A 19,256-nucleotide genomic window follows, 5' to 3' on the forward strand; every position below is an offset into this window, starting at 1 on the left:
GCCTGAGGTGGCGGTGACGGAGTTTTAGACCTCCAGTTTAAGCCTTGCTTAGCGAGTCGCTTCTCTCTATGTTTACTCAAGAGAGCGAGTAACGGTGATGGAAAAGGACATTTCCCTCTGTGTGCGTGGATTTTTCTCTGCGCTTCTTTGAACAACTTGGGGGTCAAAAGCAAACAAAACGTAAGCCACCCACATGACGAAAATTCGTTATGTTTCTCTGCTACACAGCTTGGCTTAAATAAGTATATTCCCTCTCTTCTGTCATCGTTTATGCTCCAGTGCACTGCTTTTGTGTACAGAACCGCTCTGCCTCCTATCATTTGGTTTGAATATGCTCTCAGCAGACACTATGTATACGAATGCTATATATAGTCTGTGTCTGTGTGTAGGTGTATTGAAAGCTGGCGTGGACATGACCACCGCCTGAGTTCTGTTTGGAATTTGTGTTCTCTGAAAGGAGGCACTGTGTGACTCTGCCCCCGGGGCTGTGTTGGGCACCCGATGGTGGCCCAGGGGCTCGTGGCTGGCCACGGTAGCTCCCTGCTTCCAAGGGACAGTGACCTCCCCGCCAGCTGCTGGATGCAGCGCCATTTTCCCGCTTCACTTCTTGTGACGGGGGTCTGGGACCACCCGGTAGCCTTGTGATTTGCTCATGTCCTTTTTGCCACCTGCACTTGTCCTGCTGTCTGTCTGCTGTCTGGACTTGTGGCGTGCAGGTTCTCAGCTCTCTTTTCTCCAAAATATACGGTGTTTATAAGCGCAGCAGCAGCAGCTATATGTGGAAAAAAGTTGACATTTGGGAAATAAAACTTGCAGTTTTAAATTTCCTCAGTGGTTATTTTCCATAGATTTAGTTGCAAACTGACAAATGGGCAGATGAGTCACCTGCTGGTGGCTGCACTATCCCAGCCCCAGCTCCTGGGGAAACCCTGCTGAGAGGGCTGGGACCGTGCGGGGACAACGAGCCCTTCCCCTCGCCATGGACCCCCTGCCCAACCTGCTCCCCGCGCCCTTCCCCACACGCGCGGCTGGCGGCGGAACCCACGGCTTGGTCGTGCTGCTGCCTCGTGTTTGCAGGGGGACACAGAGCACGTGTGGAAGCCAACGCGGAGTCTGGAATTGCCCTCCCAGCTGCAAGGGAGCAGGCGCGGGGCACTGGCCCAGAGAAGCTGTGGCTGCCCCATCCCTGGAGGGGTTCAAGGTCGGGTTGGACGGGGCTTGGAGCAACCTGGGCTGGTGGGAGGTGTCCCTGCCCAGGGCAGGGGGTGGCACTGGGTGGGCTTTAAAGGTCCCTTCCCACCCAAACCGTGCCGTGAGTCTGTGGCTCCATGAAGACGACCTCTCCCTGCCCTGCAGCCCACGTCCCCATCGCTCCGTGCCCCCGGGACTGCAAGTGCAGCCATATCTCTTTGGGCATTTTGTCTTCTCCCGGGAGGCTCAGCCGGGGCTGCCTCTGCCCTGACAACAGCATTTCCCCAGAATTCAGAAACATAAATGCTTCCCATTTCTCAAAATACTGAAGCCCTCCACCACAAAAATCACAATAAATGTGGTGGCTGATGCCACTGACAGACACTGAACGTGCAGTAAGTGATGGCTTTAGTTCGGCCTCAACTGCCTCGGTCTAGGGCTTCCTAAAATGCAGCACAAACAGTATCAAATATCTTAAACTGCGCCTTATTAAATAAATGTTTATTATTTCATATTGTTCAGCCTGTGTATAGTTGTGGAGCTCTTTTCTGAAAAATGTCTTCAGTTCTTCAGGGAGCTGAGGCTGCAGAGAGTCAATTTTCAGGTTATTTGCCGAATGCCCGCCCTGACGGTGGGTCTGAAGTGCTGGAGATTAGTCTATTCAGCATCTTCAACATTTACAAAGTATTCCTTAGTGATGGCGCCCTGTTATTACATTGGTGATACGCCGAAACCATTGTTTGCTCTGTACATATATTATGGCTGTCGCTAACGTCAGGATCACCACAAAGAAGATGATGAAAGGCACACCGTTTCTCTTTTGTCCCTTTTTATTTCCATAAAATCTGCCTTGCTGATAGAACAATCATAGTTGTCTAAAATGTAAAGGAAGGAAATTAAAGAGTGTTATTGTGGTAATAACATTTAAACCCCATTAATATTTTCCTGCCATGAACCGCAATAATAGTTCGCTTTGTCATGGGATATATGAAAAGCAGAAGGATATTTTAAAATGGAGAGGTGTTTCTTGATGTTCAAACACAAATTTATGTTATCGGATTTCTTCTACAAGAAGGAAAGGTTGTCTCAAATGAACGAGTGACTCACAGTTGATAACGTGCATTTATTGTACCCGGATCCTTCTCTGTTGGGGGGATCCCGTATAGTATTTCTGTGTATTATGAAATTATTATTTTTCTGAAAAGGTTAATAAAAATAAGAATAATTAGAATAAATCCATATTGCCTTTTTTTTCCTTATGAGCAAGTAAATAAAGAAATACTCATAATGCACAAATGTGTTTAAAGAGTGTGCTGGGCCCTCAGCTGGGCTGAGGAAGAGGTGACGAGGCCAAGGAGGAAGGACGGGTTTTTGGGTACAGAATGCACTAACTCGTGCCCTGTTAGACCAGAGGTGCCAGCAGAGGAAGGCACACGATGGAAAGAGCGACTGCCATCCCGGGCCAGGTGGGTGCCCATAGCTGGAGGGGACATGAGCCACGGCACGCAGATGATAATCCTGCCCATGAAAAGTCATCAAGGCCTACAGGGATCATGGCATAATAAATATGCCCAGGAGTGGCTTCTTCCTTCACAGCTCTGCGGGCTCCCACAGCCATTGGCTGTAGCCAGCAGCGGACCCCGTGGGCCAGCAGTTGGGTCTGGGACGGAGCCAGACGGACCCAGGAGCAAATCTGGTCCCATCACCTCACCACGGGCAAGGATCGCACATGTACTGCCCATTAAAAAAACAAATTATACATTTTCTCCTGCTCAACAAAAGCCACTAAGGGCCTGAGGGGGCTGCGTAAAGCCACAAGAGCATTTGTTGCAGATTCAGTTAGGTCGTTTAATTAATGTATCTGCCTAATTCCCGTGAGGCCACGAGCAAGCAGCGCTGCTCAGGCAGGTGCCCCGCGGGGATGAAGGGATGCTTCTTGCGGCAGCAGAGCTGGCGGTGCTCGGGACCACCGTCGCTCCGCTCCCCCGCCATGAGCCGCGGGCAGAGCCTGCGATAACCAGCGATGGCAGCAGTGTCCTCGTCCCCAGCCCCGGCCAGTGCCACCAATGCTCCCTGCCACCGGCACACCCCGATGGCAACCCTGCCAGCCCCAAGGCTCCCCGTGACAGCCTGGGGACAACTGCTGAGGAATATTAGTTGTTTAGCGTAAATGAGTAAGCTGTAATGAGAATAAATTACTTAGGATTAGAATACGGCGTGATTCAGGCTGTTTGCCGAGCATTGCTTGGCAGGAGTAGCTGGATTTGCTGAAGCCTTTAGGCTGCAATAGAGTTATTTCTCTCAGTAATTCTCCCAGCAACTGGTGCAGTGCTGCGTTTAGTCTTCTAGTACGGGAAAGTGGTTTGATATCTCACTGATGTTTTGGTGGTGTTTTCCCCAAGTCTGGGGCTCGTCAGCTCTCCCTGTTCTGCCAGCAAGTGCAGGCACACGAGGAGTGTCACCCAGGAGATGCGAGGGCTCCAACCCTCGGCTGAAACTGCAAATCAACGAGGTAAGAGCCGGCCTGGACACAGAAGAAGAACCCCATGAGATGTTAGAAGACCCCAGACCAAAAGTCACCCTTGGGGTAGCAGACGCCTGGCCAGCGCGCGAGGGGCGGGTGAGTGGACCTCAAGGGCACCATTGTCCAGGGGTTCCTTCATTCCGGTCCCTCTCCACGGAGGCGCCCAGCCCAGGCTGCCCTTGCTGCGGTACCTTTCAATTAAATCGATTGTTTTATGCAGTCCCATGCCTGAGACGGCGTGTGAGTGCTCGGGCAGCGGCTCCTCCTCTAACAGCCGCCACTCCAGCATTACCTTTTCTTCAGCCCCGTTTACCCCAGACCCGGGCTCTGATGAATTTCAGTTGCAAAACCGGTTGTCAGATGTTCTGAGAGAGGACGAGGAAGGTCCTCAGAATGCCCTGATGGATGTTTGATCCCAAAAGCTCCGGGAGCGTTTCACCAGGCAGCAGAAAACCCCAGCCGTATCCGGCAGACCAGCGAAGCAGCGTTTGTGATGTGTCCAGCACAAATAATGCAATAGATTTTGGGGAAACTGTTAAGTCGTGCAGCCGAGGATGCTTCGGAAAAATACAAGCCTGGCTCTGACATTCCCTGCAGACACTTTCGGGAGCCTGCTGAGGGCTCAGTATTTCAGGTCCATTACCGCGGGTGTCGGTTCTGTTTATGCAGGAATCAAGAGACACGTGCAAATTACGGGATTAAATATTTTACTAGGGTCTGTTTCTTTTGAAAACAGGAAGAATAAGCTTCCATTGAACATAGGCAGTGAAGAGAGAAGGCTCTCATGATGGCGCTCGGTATAAAAGCAAAGGTAAAACTAAAAGAGATAAACAGGACTGTGGGGTTGCTCGAGTTTGGGAAAATTATTGTTTTTCTTTTCCAGAAAAACAGAAAATCCTCAAACTGAGTTTTTTGTTGTTGGCTTGTTTCAAATAACCCAGTTCGGTTGTTTAGAAGAGCTAAACAGATTTTTGTACCTTTAATTTCTGTTCATTTGTTTTATGACAAAACCCTGAAAATGTTTTTCTTGGCAAAAATATCCCTCCACTCAAAAAGCTAATCTTAATTAAAAAGAAAATTCAACCCCAAATTCAATCAACTTTCTAAATCAGTATTTTTCACTGTAAGTTTAATCACCTAAAGGTCAAACTAATTTAAACTTTCATTAAGTCCATTATACCCAGTATGAAAAAGGGAGTGTATGGGGAACAATCTCAAATGAAAGTAGCTCAAGGCAGAGCAAAGTGTGATCTAATGTGGAGACAGAGCCTTTAACACATGAAGTGTATAGAAGGCGTAGTATGTATGCAAAATATGAAGAATTGCACGGTGTTTGTGGTAAAAGAGGCTTGGGACTATTGGGCAATGAGGAACAGAGGAAGAGTCCGTGGTTTGGTGTTACCAGCCGAAGCTCACGGCCAGCGTGCTGGGCGTTACCTGCCGCCACGTGGGACTCGCTGATCAGGTTTCAACATTGCTTTGTGTTGCTCATCCTCAGTAAGCCCTGCATAAAGCAACAGAAGCAAAAACACCGTAAACAGCTGAAAGTGGCAAAAGCTCCGTGTCGAACACAGAATGAGGAAACCACTGGCTTCCCAAGTTAATTTGTGCAAATGTGGCGGTTTCAGGGAGATGACCTGCTGATGACTCCCCCCGGTCTGGTGGAGCAGGGTCTGGGGGACCCGTGTCGGTGGCTTCTGGAAAGACCACGACTGGAGCCCAGGTCACCTGCAGACGCACTGCGTGTCACCGCCATCCACGAGGCCACCGGGGAGGGCTGGGATGGGTCCGACACAGCAGCCTGGGGAGGGAAGGACAGTCCCAGGGCTTCCCGTTTTTAGTCTGGGCCACTAGGTCTGAAAACAGGCGGCTTCCTGAATTTTTCAATTTCCTGTCTTGAATGGCAGGGAACAATCAGAGTTTCCCAGGGATGGGAATATTGTGTTTGATGAGCCATTGCTCCGCAGAGAGCACGTGTGGTCGGTCTGCGGGCTGCTCAGCGAAACCCCTGATTGAGGCATGAGAATACTATTGTAAATTGAACAAGAATGCATAATTAATAACCCAAATAAAAGAATGAATCACATTAATCAGTAAAAGAAGATGCAATAAACTAAGACTAAACAAGGGAACAATTTAGCTCGTACGGATACACAATTGCCTTCAAACATGATTGTACTAGATAGTCTGCCCGGTAATTATGTTAATTCACATCCACGGTAGTTTCCATTGGGCACAGTTCAGTTCCAGTCGTGCGGGGTTCGCTGAAGGATCTGGCAAGTTCCTCACAGTCATCTCGGTTACTGTGCCTCCTGCTTCCTGGCACGGTTCTCCAGGCAGCAAAGCCATCACACAAGCTGCACCAGTTCCACATGACTTCTTCCATCCCTGTCTCTGTCGTCCCCCTCTGGGACAATCGGCCCATCAGGACGCGACATCCCTGCGCTGCTCACCCACCCTCACTTCACTGAGCCACTTACGCCTGAAGTTGAGTATGCATTTAAGCGTTCCGCCTCTACGTGGCCTTTACAGTTGTATATCGTCTCCTTCGGTGATTCACCCATCCTTTCCTCGGCACTGCCTCTTCAGGATGGAAATCTTCTCATCCATTAATGATTACAAAGTTGGCCAGTTCCAGGTGCCTTAGAGCACCAGAAAGATTACAGGGTCTCTGTGCAAGGAAAGAAGAAAATCCTGTAAATCAGTGAGTCACCTCACTGTCACCTGTGACAGTAAATGTACATGATATTGGAAACTAAAAGAAACGCTTTGCACAAGAGCTCTATTTCAATGAACTTCAAGTGATGTTGGTTTGAGTTTGGTCATTTTACAGCCATTCCTCCCTCTTAAAAAATGCTGGAGCATCTTTTTTCCACGAGCTCTTGTAAAAAATTTTTCAACCTGTTTGGTCATTTTAGTCTGGAGCAGCAAACCAGTTCTGTGAACATTTTCATGCTTTCTGTAAAGAAGAGAGATGCATTTGAACAGAAACTTCTTCTTCAGAAAAATAGTTCCTGTAACAGAAGTGTAACCACGACACCCTGGCTCCCTGGTCCAGCAGTTCGTGGCAGTAGTTTTTACCCAGTAAAGCTTAGCAGGAGGACACACATGGTGAGGGTGAAAACCGCACGGTGTCATCAGCATTCCCTCACCCACCTCCTCCACATTAGTCAAAGCCCCCCGTGTGCCCTCGCAAACCGCAGGCTCCCGCAGCAGGGACGTCCCTCTCTGTCACCGCCTGTGCCGTGGCTGGGGCTGGTTTTGACCCCTGACAAGGTGAGGATGGGTCGTACTGGGCACCAGCAGCATCCGTCCCATCTCGGTCGTCCCTCACAGCCACCTAGGCCACCTCAGAGCCCCCCACACACTTACCAGAGCCCCCCCACTCTGCTCTGGTGAGACCCCACCTAGAGCACTGTGTCCAGCTCTGGAGCCCTCAGCACAGGACGGACATGGGCCTGTTGGAGCGGGGCCAGAGGAGGCCCCGGAGATGCTGGGAGGGCTGGAGCCCCTCTGCTGGGAGGACAGGCTGGGAGAGCTGGGGGGGTTCAGCCTGGAGAAGAGAAGGCTCTGGGGAGACCTTCCAGCCCCTTCCAGTCCCTCAAGGGGCTCCAGGAGAGCTGGGGAGGGACTCTGGAGCAGGGAGGGGAGCCATGGGATGAGGGGAATGGTTTTAAACTGGAAGAGGGGAGATTTAGATGGGATATTGGGAAGAAATTCTTTGCTGTGAGGGCGGTGAGCCCCAGGCCCAGGTTGCCCAGAGAAGCTGTGGCTGCCCCATCCCTGGAGGGGTTCAAGGCCAGGCTGGACGGGGCTTGGAGCAACCTGGTCTAGGGCAGCCCGACGCCTCGGAGGGCTGAGCCCCGGGGTCACCACCCCCCCGCCGGGAGAGAGGAGGCGGGCGGGGGGAGGAGGGCTACCGGTAGCCACCCACGGGGGGGCCGGGGGCGGCCGCATCCCCGTCCCCGTGAGGAGGCGTCAGGCGCCGGAGCTCCGCTCTCTCCCGGTCCCGGCTCCGTATAAATGGGGGGGCGGCAGCGGGCAGCGCTTCGCCCAGACGGAGCCGGAGGGGCGGCACCGGCGGCGGTACCGGCAGCGGTAGGATGGGCGGAGGCGGTGGCCCCCGGCGTCCCGGAGCTTTGCCGCTGCTGGCGCTGGCGCTGCTGGCGGCTCAGGGCGGCGCGGCCCCGCTGCAGCCCGGCGGGTCCCCCGGGCTCACCAAGATCTACCCCCGCGGTAGCCACTGGGCTGTGGGTAAGTCGCCGTCCCGGCCGCGGATGGACGCTCCGCCGCCGCTCCGGTCACTCCCCCGCGCTTCGACCGGTCCCGGCAGCGCCTCGCCCCGACGGCTCTCCGTGCCCCCGGGGACAGTCCGGGGACAGGGAAGGGTTGCGACTTTTCCCCGCCGTCGCCGCGCCGGGCTGCCGGCGGAGCTGCCTGCCGGTCCCGGTCGCCCTGCCGGTCCTGGTCGCCTCCGATGCTGGTCGCCCCGCCGGTGCCGTTCATCTCCCGGTGCCGGTCTCCCCGCCGGTCCCGGTCGCCTCCCGCTGCCGGTCTCCCCGCCGGTGCCGCTTGGCTCCGCGCCGCGGGTCCCGTCCCTCCGTGCGCCCCGGAGCCGCCGCAGCGCGTCCCTGACGGTCGTCCCCGGCACCGGCCGGCGGTGGCGGGGCGCTCCCCGGGGACCGGCAGCGCCGGGGCGACCGCTTTCCCCCGCTCCCCTTGGCGTGTTTTTTCGGCGGTCGCTTCCTACCGCGACCTCCCGTCAGCGATGCAGGAACCCGAACCCAAGGCCGACGGCCGCCCGGGGGGATGCAGTCAGCATCTTGGGGCGCTCAGATGGACGGAGGAGGCTCCTCCGGTGCTGCCTCTCTCCTTCCCCTTCCCGGAAGCCTCCGTTGCAGCCTAAATCCGGCTATGATTTCGTTCTGGTGACCATAAGACACGGTATATCCCAAGTGGCTCCAGTTTAGCCCCTCGAAAGGCGCTGGAACACAGGCTGGCACTACGGCTCCCGCATCCCGTGTCAAGGCAAGGAAAGTCTAAAACCTACCGCTTCTCATTCCATTTCTTATTCCAGCAAATCCTAATAGGTGCCTCCCCTGGCAAAACGCTCGGTTATCTCTGTCCTGTTCTCAGCAGCATTTTCTCTGACAATGTAGAGTCAGAGGAAATTAATTGTGTGTGACACTGTGACAAAATCTCTGGTCCCAGCTGCGCTCCCAGTTCGGCATCATCCAACCCCTTCCCTTCTCTCCATAGTGTCAGTCAATAACAACTTCCAGCTGCTGTCAAACAACCAAATCTGTACCTGCTTTGGTTAACTTCATGCTACCGCCATTGTTCTTACAGGACACTTAATGGGGAAAAAGAGCACTGGAGATTTTCCTTATGTTTATGAAGAAGAAAACAAGACCCCGCTTTCAGCATTACCTGAAAATATCAAGCAGCTGGAAGACTACCTGCAGTGGGAAGAAATCTCAAAATATTTGCTACGGCTGCTGGAAGGGAATGAAAATAAAAGTGCTCACTTTTTAAAAGGGGGGCTTCCCTGGTATACCAGGAACACATGGGAGACAGATGACAATAGCAGCTGGAAAGATGTAAGTAAGATAAAACCTGTAAAAATACCTCCATATATTCAAATTTTGTTTTACAGTAACATACCAGCTTCCTCTAATTTGTGAATTGTCCAGAAAAGTAGCAAAAATGCATCTTGCGCATTCAGTGAAGTAAGACTCTGCTCTTGATTACAGATTGTCACTCACAGACGGTACTTTTTATGAATTAATTTGGTACCGGGCAAAAGCTCAGCAAGGGTTAAGCAGGTTTTAGTGTCTGCATTCCCTCCAAGTGGCTCAGTGGTTCCACTCTTCTCTTTCCCAGCACTTCACGCTCAGATGAGCGCGTTGGGCACCCAGTTCTGTGTAAACCCAGGAGAAACAAGCCGGTGTGAAAAGCAGGTGTGAGTCCCGGGGGCGGGAAGAAGGCAAATTGTGTATAAAGCCACACCGTGATGACTGTCACCCTCGGTGGCCGTTCTGGCTGTCATTTCCTTGCCTGGCCTGTGAGGTTGCCCGCCAGCGGACAGAGCGGCCGGTCGGAGAGTTTCTCCTGTTCCCAGCTGGGTCTTTGCCTCACACAAGCCTTTCCCCCGCAGCGGGTGGTGCTGGCCACTGCTGTGGTCCTTTGCGGGCTTGCAAAACGAGCCTGTGGCTACCGATGCACTATAATGTGTGCCTAGGATCCACCTCTTCTTTCCTTGGGGTAGCGTACCTATCAGCACTGTGTCACAAGGTAACAACAGATTCGCCCCGACTCTTTCGGAAAATCCCATGAAATGCACTGGGAAGGGTATCAGTGAGCTTTTACAGAAAGCAATCAGGGTCTAAATGACGTAATGTAAATTGCAGAATTTACTAGAAAACTTTCCTTATAATGCACCAAGTGCAGTAATATTGATGGAGCTGCAGAATTCTTTTGGGTGGCATTGAAATAGAATAAAAAGGTTAATACACCCCCTTAAAGACATTAACGGGAAGATTTTTTTTCTTCCTATATTTTACTGCAGTACGGTGTAATTAATGTTCCCGGGCTAACTTCAGCCCAGTATTCCTCCTGAAATCCTGGTGCAGTGAAGTCAGTGCATGCTTTGGTTTTGACTTGAATTACCCGTTAAATTAAGCCATGATTTAAGTCTCTTACACCACTGATATGAACGCCGCCCGGGGGTTTCTTTCTGGCGATGGCTTTACGACAGTGTTGCTTATAATAACTGTGATTAATACTACCTAAAAAGAAAACTATTTATCTCATCTTCGGCTCTGCAGTGTGCAGCTTTGTAATCAAATCAGATGAACAAATTCCATTATGCCGTGGAAAGAGGGAAATATTTTGACTTCTAAAAGTATCTGGTAATAAATAGTACTCACGAAGGCTGAAAGTTGCCTCCAGTAAGTTGAATCATATCCATATGCGTGTACTTTTACCCTAAATTAATATCCACATTTTTGTGGTCAGACATTGAATATACACATGGAATGGTAAGGTTATTGCCTTAAATGTATGGATTTCTGCAATGATTGATAAAAAAATTGTGTCTTTCATGTGACCAAGATATATGACAACTTGCAGAACCTCATTTTATCACAGAACCTTTGATTCCCAGCAGTTAGCAGTTATTTTGCCTACATCTTGAAGTAAAACATAAGCGTGAAAGTAATATGTGACCTTTCCTGCTGTTGGACCCAGATACGCGGTTATCTGCAGCCCAGATAAGATACGACGCTTTGCTTTTCCTTTGGCTTCAGCGAGTAAAAACCCAGCACCTGAAAGTTACGCTGTGTTTCTTTTTGAGATCTGCCTTCGGGTGGAGAGGACCTGAAGATGGAAGGGAATGTGCTTTGTGGGTTTTGAGGCCTGTGACTGTTTCCTAAACATTTAAAGAATGATAATCGTTATTTTTAATAAAGGATGCCTTGTTTATTTATAAAGGTGGAATCCTGGTATATATATATGAAATTCAGTCATACACGTGCGCAGTGATACAAGAGCATCAATGACCTTTAATTTAAAATTTGAATTTTAAATCCCCAAAGCTAAAGGCTGCGGAAGTAAATAGGGCTGGATACGCACTTCAGGTAACTCGGTTCAAGGTCTTGCTTATTAGCTCAGATTCACCCAGTGCATTATTCACCATGAATGCTCACGCTGTGTTGTACGTTTCTTCTCAAGAATAAGAAAATTCTTTCTGAAAGTCACCCGGAGTAGGGAAAGTGCCGCAGCTCACAAATAGCCAAAACAGCCAAAGCCGTGAGCAGAATAGTTCTGGGAATCAGGCTTAGGGTGGTGCACTTGAGTTATTTTCCTCTGTTTTCGGTTAACAACAGGCAAATGAAGGTCTTGCCTGCTCTTTATTCCGTGACTAAATTACAATTAAAGTAGTTAAGGGTCAGAAAGGAAATCTCTCCTGCAAGTTGGCCTAAGTGTAAAAGTAAGTTGGAAAATAAGCTTTAAATTGGTTCTATGACTTGGCTTTTTAACACTAATGAGCCACTATATAAATGAGATGGCAGCCAGAATTATTTGGGAGAATGACTTTCCTCGTCCTTTGGCAGCTGGTTGTTACGCTAACCAAGACAAATGAGGTCTGTTTTGGAAAGGTTATTAGGAATGTGTTTGTTATGTGAATACACAGAGGAGATATACATTAGGATTATTAACTTAGTGAATTACTTTTTTCAGGACCGGAGTATAAATAATATTTTTCTCTTTTTATCAGATGATGGACTATCTGCTTCAAGTTGTGAATGCGAAAGAGAGCACTCCAAGCTGAAAGAAGGTCTCTAAATCTTGAAGAAATTGAATACTTTCTGTAAGAGACTATTTCACAAGCACTTGATTGTATCAGATAATCAACAAGGTCTCTTTTCTGTAAACAAGATTTCCCTTGTGTAAAATATCTAAATACACATATTCTTGTATGTTTCAGCAATGACTAAACTCTTTACTTCATTTTCAAGGTTGCATTTTTCTCACTTGAATGGCTTTGATATATATAATTGTCATGGAAGGGTCTTCCAATTAATTATATGACTTACCTATCTAATCAGTTCATCTTAGTTCAAAACTACATGACATTTCAACATTCGCAATAAATAGTACCAGTAAAAAGGCTGTGTTTATACTTTTATTTGAGTCAATAAAATGGAAATTGGCTGTGCCACAGCTAATAACAAAGAAAACACAGAATGATTAATTTTCCACTGAAGCTCTTCTCTTTCTTGAATCGCTCCCCGGTCCGTAGTGTTTTTTCAGCAGAGGCAAGCTGCCGCTGCCCTCCCGAGGTGTCAGTGGGACAAGGACGGGGCAGGTGATGCCCTTCCACCGGCAGGCAGCCTGGAGACCCCTGAGAGATGCTCTGCCTCTGAGCGATGTGCCCGCACCACACTCCTGACCGCATGTGAGCAGGTCCGGTACCCATTGTGTGGCCACACGGGACCACAGGAAGAATGTTGCCTCCCAGGAGAACGAGCTGGCGACATCTTTTGTGGGGCACAGCGCACTGAGCAGTGCTTCTTGCTCACCTGTAGTTCTCTGGCCTGGGCAGCCACACCATCAGCGGCCATGACAGGAGAGATGGTGCTGCCACCCTTCCTCCAAGGAGAGCACCGGCAGACCAGACGGTGAGGATGAGATGCACAGCTCAACACGGAGCAGGAGAAGCAGGCCTGGGTAAGGAGGTGACACTGCTCAGCACTGGGGGGGCCACCCCTGCAGTGCTGCGTCCAGTTCTGAGCATCCCAGTACAAGAGGGACATGGACAAACTGGAGAGAGGTCAACAAAGGGCCACAAAAGATGATGATGGGGCTTGGAGCATCTCTTCTCTGAGGAGGGGCTGCAGCTGTTCAGCCTGGAGTAGAGAAGCTCAGGGGTGTCACCAAAGGGTATAAACACCTGGCGGGAGGGCACAGAGAAGGGAGGGCCAGGCTCGTTCCAGCGATACCCGGTGACAGGCCGGAGGCAACGGGCACCTCTGAGCATCAGGAGACACTTTTTCACTGAGGGGGCGACTTTAGCCCTGGCACAGGTCGCCCAGAGAGGTGGTGGAGCCTCCATCCTTGGAGACAGTCAAAAGCCATCTGGACGTGGTTCTGGGCAACTGCTCGTAGGTGACCCTGCTTGACCAGGGGGTCGGACAAGGTGACCTCCAGAGGTCCCTGCGGACCTCAGCCAATCTCTGAAGCGGAGGCGAATTAGTCAAATGCACGTTTTTGCACAAACAACCGCGCTGGTGCAAACCCTCTGCCCGACGCAGGGGCCACCGCGGAGGCTCCGTCCGGCTGCGGACCCCGCGGAGCCGGGGGGGCCCCGGGGCAGAGCCGGCGCCGGCCGCCTCCAGCAGGGGGCGCCCTAGGACTGCGGAAGGGCGACCCGCGCCGGGGCGGGGGGGCGGGCGACCCGCAGGGTGCGTCCTGGCCCCGGGGCGGGGGTCCCGGGGGGTCCCGGTGGCCGCGGCCGCGGGGGGAGCCGGGGGCCGGGCCGGTCGCCCCGGGGAAGCGGCCGGGGACCCAGGCGGGCGTGTGGGCGCTGGGGGTGCGCCGGGAGCGCCCCCCCCCGCACCGGGCACGGCGGGGTTCACACTTCGCCGCGCGGGTGTTTCTTGCCCGCACCGGGGGCGCTGCACGTCTTCTCAGGCAAAAGTGCGGAGAAAAAGGCACCGGAGTGCCCATGGCAATTAGTAGTGCTAGTAGTCAATTAGACCTCTAGTGATTACCGGCATGCTTCCTTTGAGACACTCTGAGTTCCAGGGTAAATCAGATTTCTCTCAACATCCCAACCTATGCCAGCCAAAAGGAATACCCAGTGTACTTAATTGCTGTCCCAGGATTTTTATAACTTAAAAAATGCTTATCTTTTTCAATTTTGCCTTTCTCTTTTTGTCCCTGTTTGCCACCTTGCCTGAAGACAATGCGAAGTTTTGCCAGGAGTTAGGATTAGCACTTCAGAACCTCCCCCAGCCCTGCTCATGTGGTGTGCCTGTCTTTCCTCCCCTCTCCCCAAGGCCCTCTTCCCTCTTGGAGGAAGGACCTGCGACAAAGGCCGTGTGAGAAAGCTCCCATGCAATCTGGGTTCTGCCATCAAGTGGTTTAATTTTGGCTCAGTGCAGGGCCCAACGGGGACGGCAGTGCCAGAAGGAGACAGAAAGGCAATGGACAGGGGGAATCCCCAGAAGAGCAGGAGAAGCAGGAGGCAGCTGTTCCTGGGGCAGGGTGGGGGGCAGGGTCTCGGTTTCCCATCGCGGTATAAATTACCCACGTTACACAAACTGCAGCGGCTCAGCCGGTGCCACATTCCCTCAGGGATACTGGGCCACCCCCGGAAAGCTTTGCTCGCACATTTGAATCCACTTTCCCTTTCCAGACCTTGGCAGCCATGAAGGTGGAGTGGAGGGGGGAGCTGAGCAAAACGAGAGGGACGGCACAAAAGGTGTCTCAGAGGCTGGCTTTGGTCTTCCTGCGGCCAAAGTCACTGCAGTGAATCCGTACGTGTGTTGTACAGCCAAGAAATAAAAAGAGAAGCAGCCCGGCCCAGAAGCCAAAGCACTACCCGAAGACTCGGGAGATCTTCGTACAGCCTGCGGGCGGGATGCCGAGCACCGGCACTGCTGCTGTGAGCAGCCTCGGACCCAGCTATGGCACCGAAAGCCGAGGGGGTCTCTTGCAGAGCCTGTCGTACGCGCCAGGCACGTGTGGGTGGCTCAGGCTACCTGAAGGGGTCTCCAATGGCTGTAGGGGCACGAGGCGAAGCAGTTAGGCCATCCCCGTCTGAGCTGGGGTGAACCATGTTTCTCCGTGCCTCAGTTTCTCCGCATGTAAAACAGGGGCCCCCCCCTTACCCCACAGAGGCAGCATCAATCAACTGCAAGGGTATTTCGTAGGCGGTTACGGGGAAGGGACGGGGACATGGGGAAGGGACGGGGAAGCAGCATGTTTGTGACCAATTCATCATAGACTAGCCACGCGAGCCACCCTGTCTGGGAGTCGCACTGCAGCCAGTGGAGGCATTTGAGCGAGAACAAGCTGCTGGCGAGCCTGAGGAGACCTTTGTTTAAAAGCATTGCTTCAAGCTAGCATCCCCTCCATGACGCTCCGATTCGCCCAGGGGCCCGTCGTTTGCTCCCTGCGCCTGCCTCTGCCAAGATGGAGTCGAAGGAGGGACATCGGACCTGCCTGCCCTGCTCAGCGGCGGGACGCCATCCTCCCTTTGCCTCAACACCCCCTTCTGGATCTGTGGCCAAAGCTTCGGCTCTTACCTCTTCTTGCCTCCGTCCAAATTTCTCCTGCCTCCATATAGACTGTCTCCGGAGTGCCTTGCCTAGCTGACTTTGGCTGCATTTCTACACAGAACCAAACGTTTCAGAGCTGATTTCGCAGTTCTTAGTGGGGCAGAAATGTCATATGACAGAGGGGTGGCTGCCAAATGTCAGCCAGTTTTCACATCACGCCCTGGCGGAACACAGAGATGCTCAGAGAGAGGAGACACAATATTCATTCCACCGGGAAAAGACCGTGATGTTATCGGAGTGACCAGTGTCCTGCTCTAACCAGCTTTTCATGCTGATCGCTTTTGTTTGTTTTATTCCGCCATTTTCGGCTACGATAGGATTTTGTAGATAGGTACTCTGTGGTGGGCAAGCTACTGAAGGAAGTTGCTGAAGTCCCACGGTTTATAACCCACGGCATCAGTGACACGGGAAGATGCTGATTGCATGAAAGAAAGAACCTGAGTGTCCAGCCCAAAACCCCTGTAGCTGAAGGGAAGCACCTCAAATTAATGCCCATTGGAGTTGGACCTCGTAGTATGCCCCAACATTCTGAAACGAAGAAAGATGTAGCCAGGAGCTTTGAACAGATACTTGAGATTTTTCAACAGTAAGTAGTTAAATGTTCTTACTCGAAATCCCTGTCAGATGTAGCTGAGGCAGATGGAAAGGAGATCCTTCAACCTTCCGTCTCGCCTGCAGACATCGACACATCCTCCACAGAGGAAGGGAACAGCGCTGCCCTCAGCCCCAACACCTCCTACAGACATTGAACTGTGACCTGGCTCTGCGTGTTTTCGCCTTGCGGGGGCCAAGACCCAGCGTTTGTGGAGCGAACACGGCGTCCGTCCCACGTCTCCAGCGGGGACGGCAGCTTCTCCCAGCCCCGTCCGGCAGGGACCGGGGTTCAGCCCTGGACACGGAGCTGGTCCTGCTCCACTGGAAAGCAAGTGAGCCAAACTCCATGCCAAAACACTTCTTGGCTTAAGTAGGTCACGTGTCTTTGGTAGTTCTCTTGAACACTGACAGGATTTTGAACAGGGGTGGGAAGGAAGACAGATTAGAAGACACTTTCTGCCGAGAAATCGTGCCATTGAGACCAAGTTTCGTGATGGCACTTTCCTCATAATTATTAATTCAGAGATCTTCAAAGCTCTTTATAGCGATTGCCTTCTCTCCTGCATAGCTCATGTTTTTTTCAACGTTTTCAACATTTTTTTATGTTTTGTGCAAAACTTCACACTTCTGTACGTTACGCCTGGGATTTCTGGGCTGGGCCAAGACAGCCAGGCCTAACGGGAAGGCTTCTCACGAAAAACAGCCCACCTCTCTGCATTTCACATCTTAATGGGAAATCACCCAGGATTAACCCCATTTGCCAGTGAAGCCATCGCTACAGGTGAAGCAGATGCAGAGACGGGGATTTGATTTTACTTTTCCAGAACTTTGAAGCAAATGCAAAGTGGACAGTTTAAGGGCTTGCATAGTATAAAGAAATGTTTATCCATCCATCTTCTCCCCAGTTAAAAAAACCAGGAAGCTCAGACCAGTCATGTGGGATTTATCTGGGAATGAACTAAAATAAAACACAGTTAAGTTCAGCCTGTTCAGCCAGTGAAAGGCAACAGGGAGGGAAAGGGGAAAGAGCTCCTCAGCGTCAGGCGGCGGGAGAGCCCAGCTGGACCGGTGGCATACCCACCAGCGAGGTTTGCCCTCCATCCCGAGCCGGTTGCCCTGTGTCGGGAGGGGAGGAGTGGGAGCCCCAGGAGCAGGGCTCTGTGCCCACGGGAGGGCAGCGAGGGTTCCTCGCCAGGTAGCCATCCCTCCTGGCCATCTCTCCAGCGTCTCCTGGGGCAGCCCTTGCCCGCTGCCCCGTGGTCAGGACACTGAGCAAAGACCAAATTACTCCTGGAAAAACTCTAAGAAGCATTTACAGCCTCACGAACCCTACACACTTCCAGGAGCAGCCACTACCCCTCACAAACCCTGTCCTGCACCTCCACCTCTCCCAGAGGTGGCATCCCATTTTCTGGCATTTCCCCAGCATTCACCGTCTGTGCTTGTCTCATTGCAAAGGAGTACATTTCTTAATATTTCCGCTGGCAGTCTTTTATCGGTATTATTTTTCCTTAGAACTCCAGATGTTGCAAAGAAGTCAAATATAGACACTAAAAATACTGTCTTGCTAATACAGTTTAAGCAAAAGAAGAAATAGATCATTCAGAAAAGGCCAGGCTAATAGCCTTAGCAAAGTTAGAGTAAAGAAGTGGTTAAGGATCTAGATGATTTAATCCAGTTTTAAGAAAAGGTTTTACAGTGAGCAATTAGATGCTGTTTAAGGAATTAATCACTAATGGGTCATTAACTCTGACTGCTATTGTACAGTTAACAAGCCGAGGCAGGATTATTAGACTCAGCACCCAATTAAGAAGGAGAAGATATTTACAACAAAATGAACAAATGAGCTTTTAAAATGGAATGGGACAATTTGAAAGAAAGTGTAGGAACAGAGAAAACCGGACTGGGTACAAGAAAGGTATGAGTTTGCATATGCTTCTGTCCCTTTATTTGTTTGAAAAATATTTACCTGGCTGTGCCCACTTAATGTTTAGCTGGTTAAAATATTTATTTTTAGCAGTAAACTCATAGCTTTCCTTCAAGGACATGACTGCGCACAGTTTATCGATTACAGGGTTCACATGTTCAACATATAACAAAAGATCGGCTTAAATGTATGTCAATAAAACACGGCTTGACATAATCTTTCGGTTTTCGCTCACAGGTGTCGGATCAGGAGCTTAATATAAGTGAAGGGGCGTCTTCAGCTGCTCTTTCTGCCGTCCTGTCACTGTGCTGCTGTCACTGTTAGTCTCTGACTGCCTCAAGTAACCGAGCGTCAGTGCTGGTCACGCGCTCACCAAAAACTCGGGGGGGGAGCTTTCCAGTGGCTTTGGATACAGAAGAACTGGAGGCAACAGGGAGGAAGGGCAGCAGCGTCGAAGCGTGGGAGAGCACCACTGAAATCCCGAGGGGCTGCACGTTACTCATGAGCAATAAGCACAGGTAAGAGCTTCCCGGCAGCAGCTGAATGTGCTCACAGGCAGGAGAGTGTTCCGCATCAGGACCGCAGCCAAGCCATGGCAAGTGGGATTGCTCCTGCCACCGCCAAGGACGAGTGTGCGGAGCCTCCGCAGTCCCCCATGGACATAGCCCCAGGCGGGCAGGCACTTCCCAACCACACCAAGAGACGCCGGGGGAGATGCACCTTCTTGCAAGCCCAGCATCCTCAGTCGTGCAAACACGGCTCACCTGTGAATGGACCGCTGGAGTAACACATAAAAACCGAAGCAATACAGTTTTTGTTCTCTTTCCCACCAGAAGTTTACTTAGGTCTCCTTACTGGAAGTTAGCAACACATTTCCCTGGTCCCCACAGCGGTAGCACTCTCTGCTCCTGACCGCACGGCGTTTCTTTGCCCGGGAAGCAGAGCTGCGTGCTGGGGAGCTGGGCTCCGTCGCGGACACGCACGGAGCAGCACAGGTGGGTCCGGAGCCCAGCGGGAGGGTCTGGCCCCAGCAGGGCTACATCCCCCCTGGCTCAGCAGGGACCACTTGCTGGGGGTCCCTGCAGCCCCTGGCCCTGCGCAGCTCGGAGAAGGGAAGCCCAGGGGCCCGGGCACAGCGTGTGCTGCTGTCCAGAGGCAGGTCGGATCTGCAGGG

At 51.6% G+C, this 19,256-nt stretch overlaps 1 protein-coding gene across 1 annotated transcript; it reads left to right on the forward strand.

The window, feature by feature from the left end:
• Positions 1–7,818: 7,818 nt before the first annotated feature.
• LOC128902970 (gastrin-releasing peptide-like) lies at positions 7,819–12,047 on the forward strand. The gene is made up of 3 exons (XM_054186765.1): positions 7,819–7,969; positions 9,065–9,315; positions 11,994–12,047. Exons 1-3 carry the CDS (start codon positions 7,819–7,821, stop codon positions 12,045–12,047), a joined length of 456 nt encoding a protein of 151 aa, XP_054042740.1.
• The last annotated feature ends 7,209 nt before the right edge of the window (positions 12,048–19,256 follow it).

The sequence above is a fragment of the Rissa tridactyla genome, chromosome Z (genome assembly GCF_028500815.1).
Source record: "Rissa tridactyla isolate bRisTri1 chromosome Z, bRisTri1.patW.cur.20221130, whole genome shotgun sequence".
Taxonomy (NCBI): domain Eukaryota; kingdom Metazoa; phylum Chordata; class Aves; order Charadriiformes; family Laridae; genus Rissa; species Rissa tridactyla.

Bases quoted from the DNA above. Each gene is read 5' to 3' on its own strand.
- LOC128902970 (XM_054186765.1), top strand. From the start codon at position 7,819: ATGGGCGGAGGCGGTGGCCCCCGGCGTCCCGGAGCTTTGCCGCTGCTG. The intron at 7,970-9,064 runs GTAAGTCGCCGT...TTGTTCTTACAG, and splicing joins CGGTAGCCACTGGGCTGTGG to GACACTTAATGGGGAAAAAG. The intron at 9,316-11,993 runs GTAAGTAAGATA...TCTTTTTATCAG, and splicing joins ACAATAGCAGCTGGAAAGAT to ATGATGGACTATCTGCTTCA.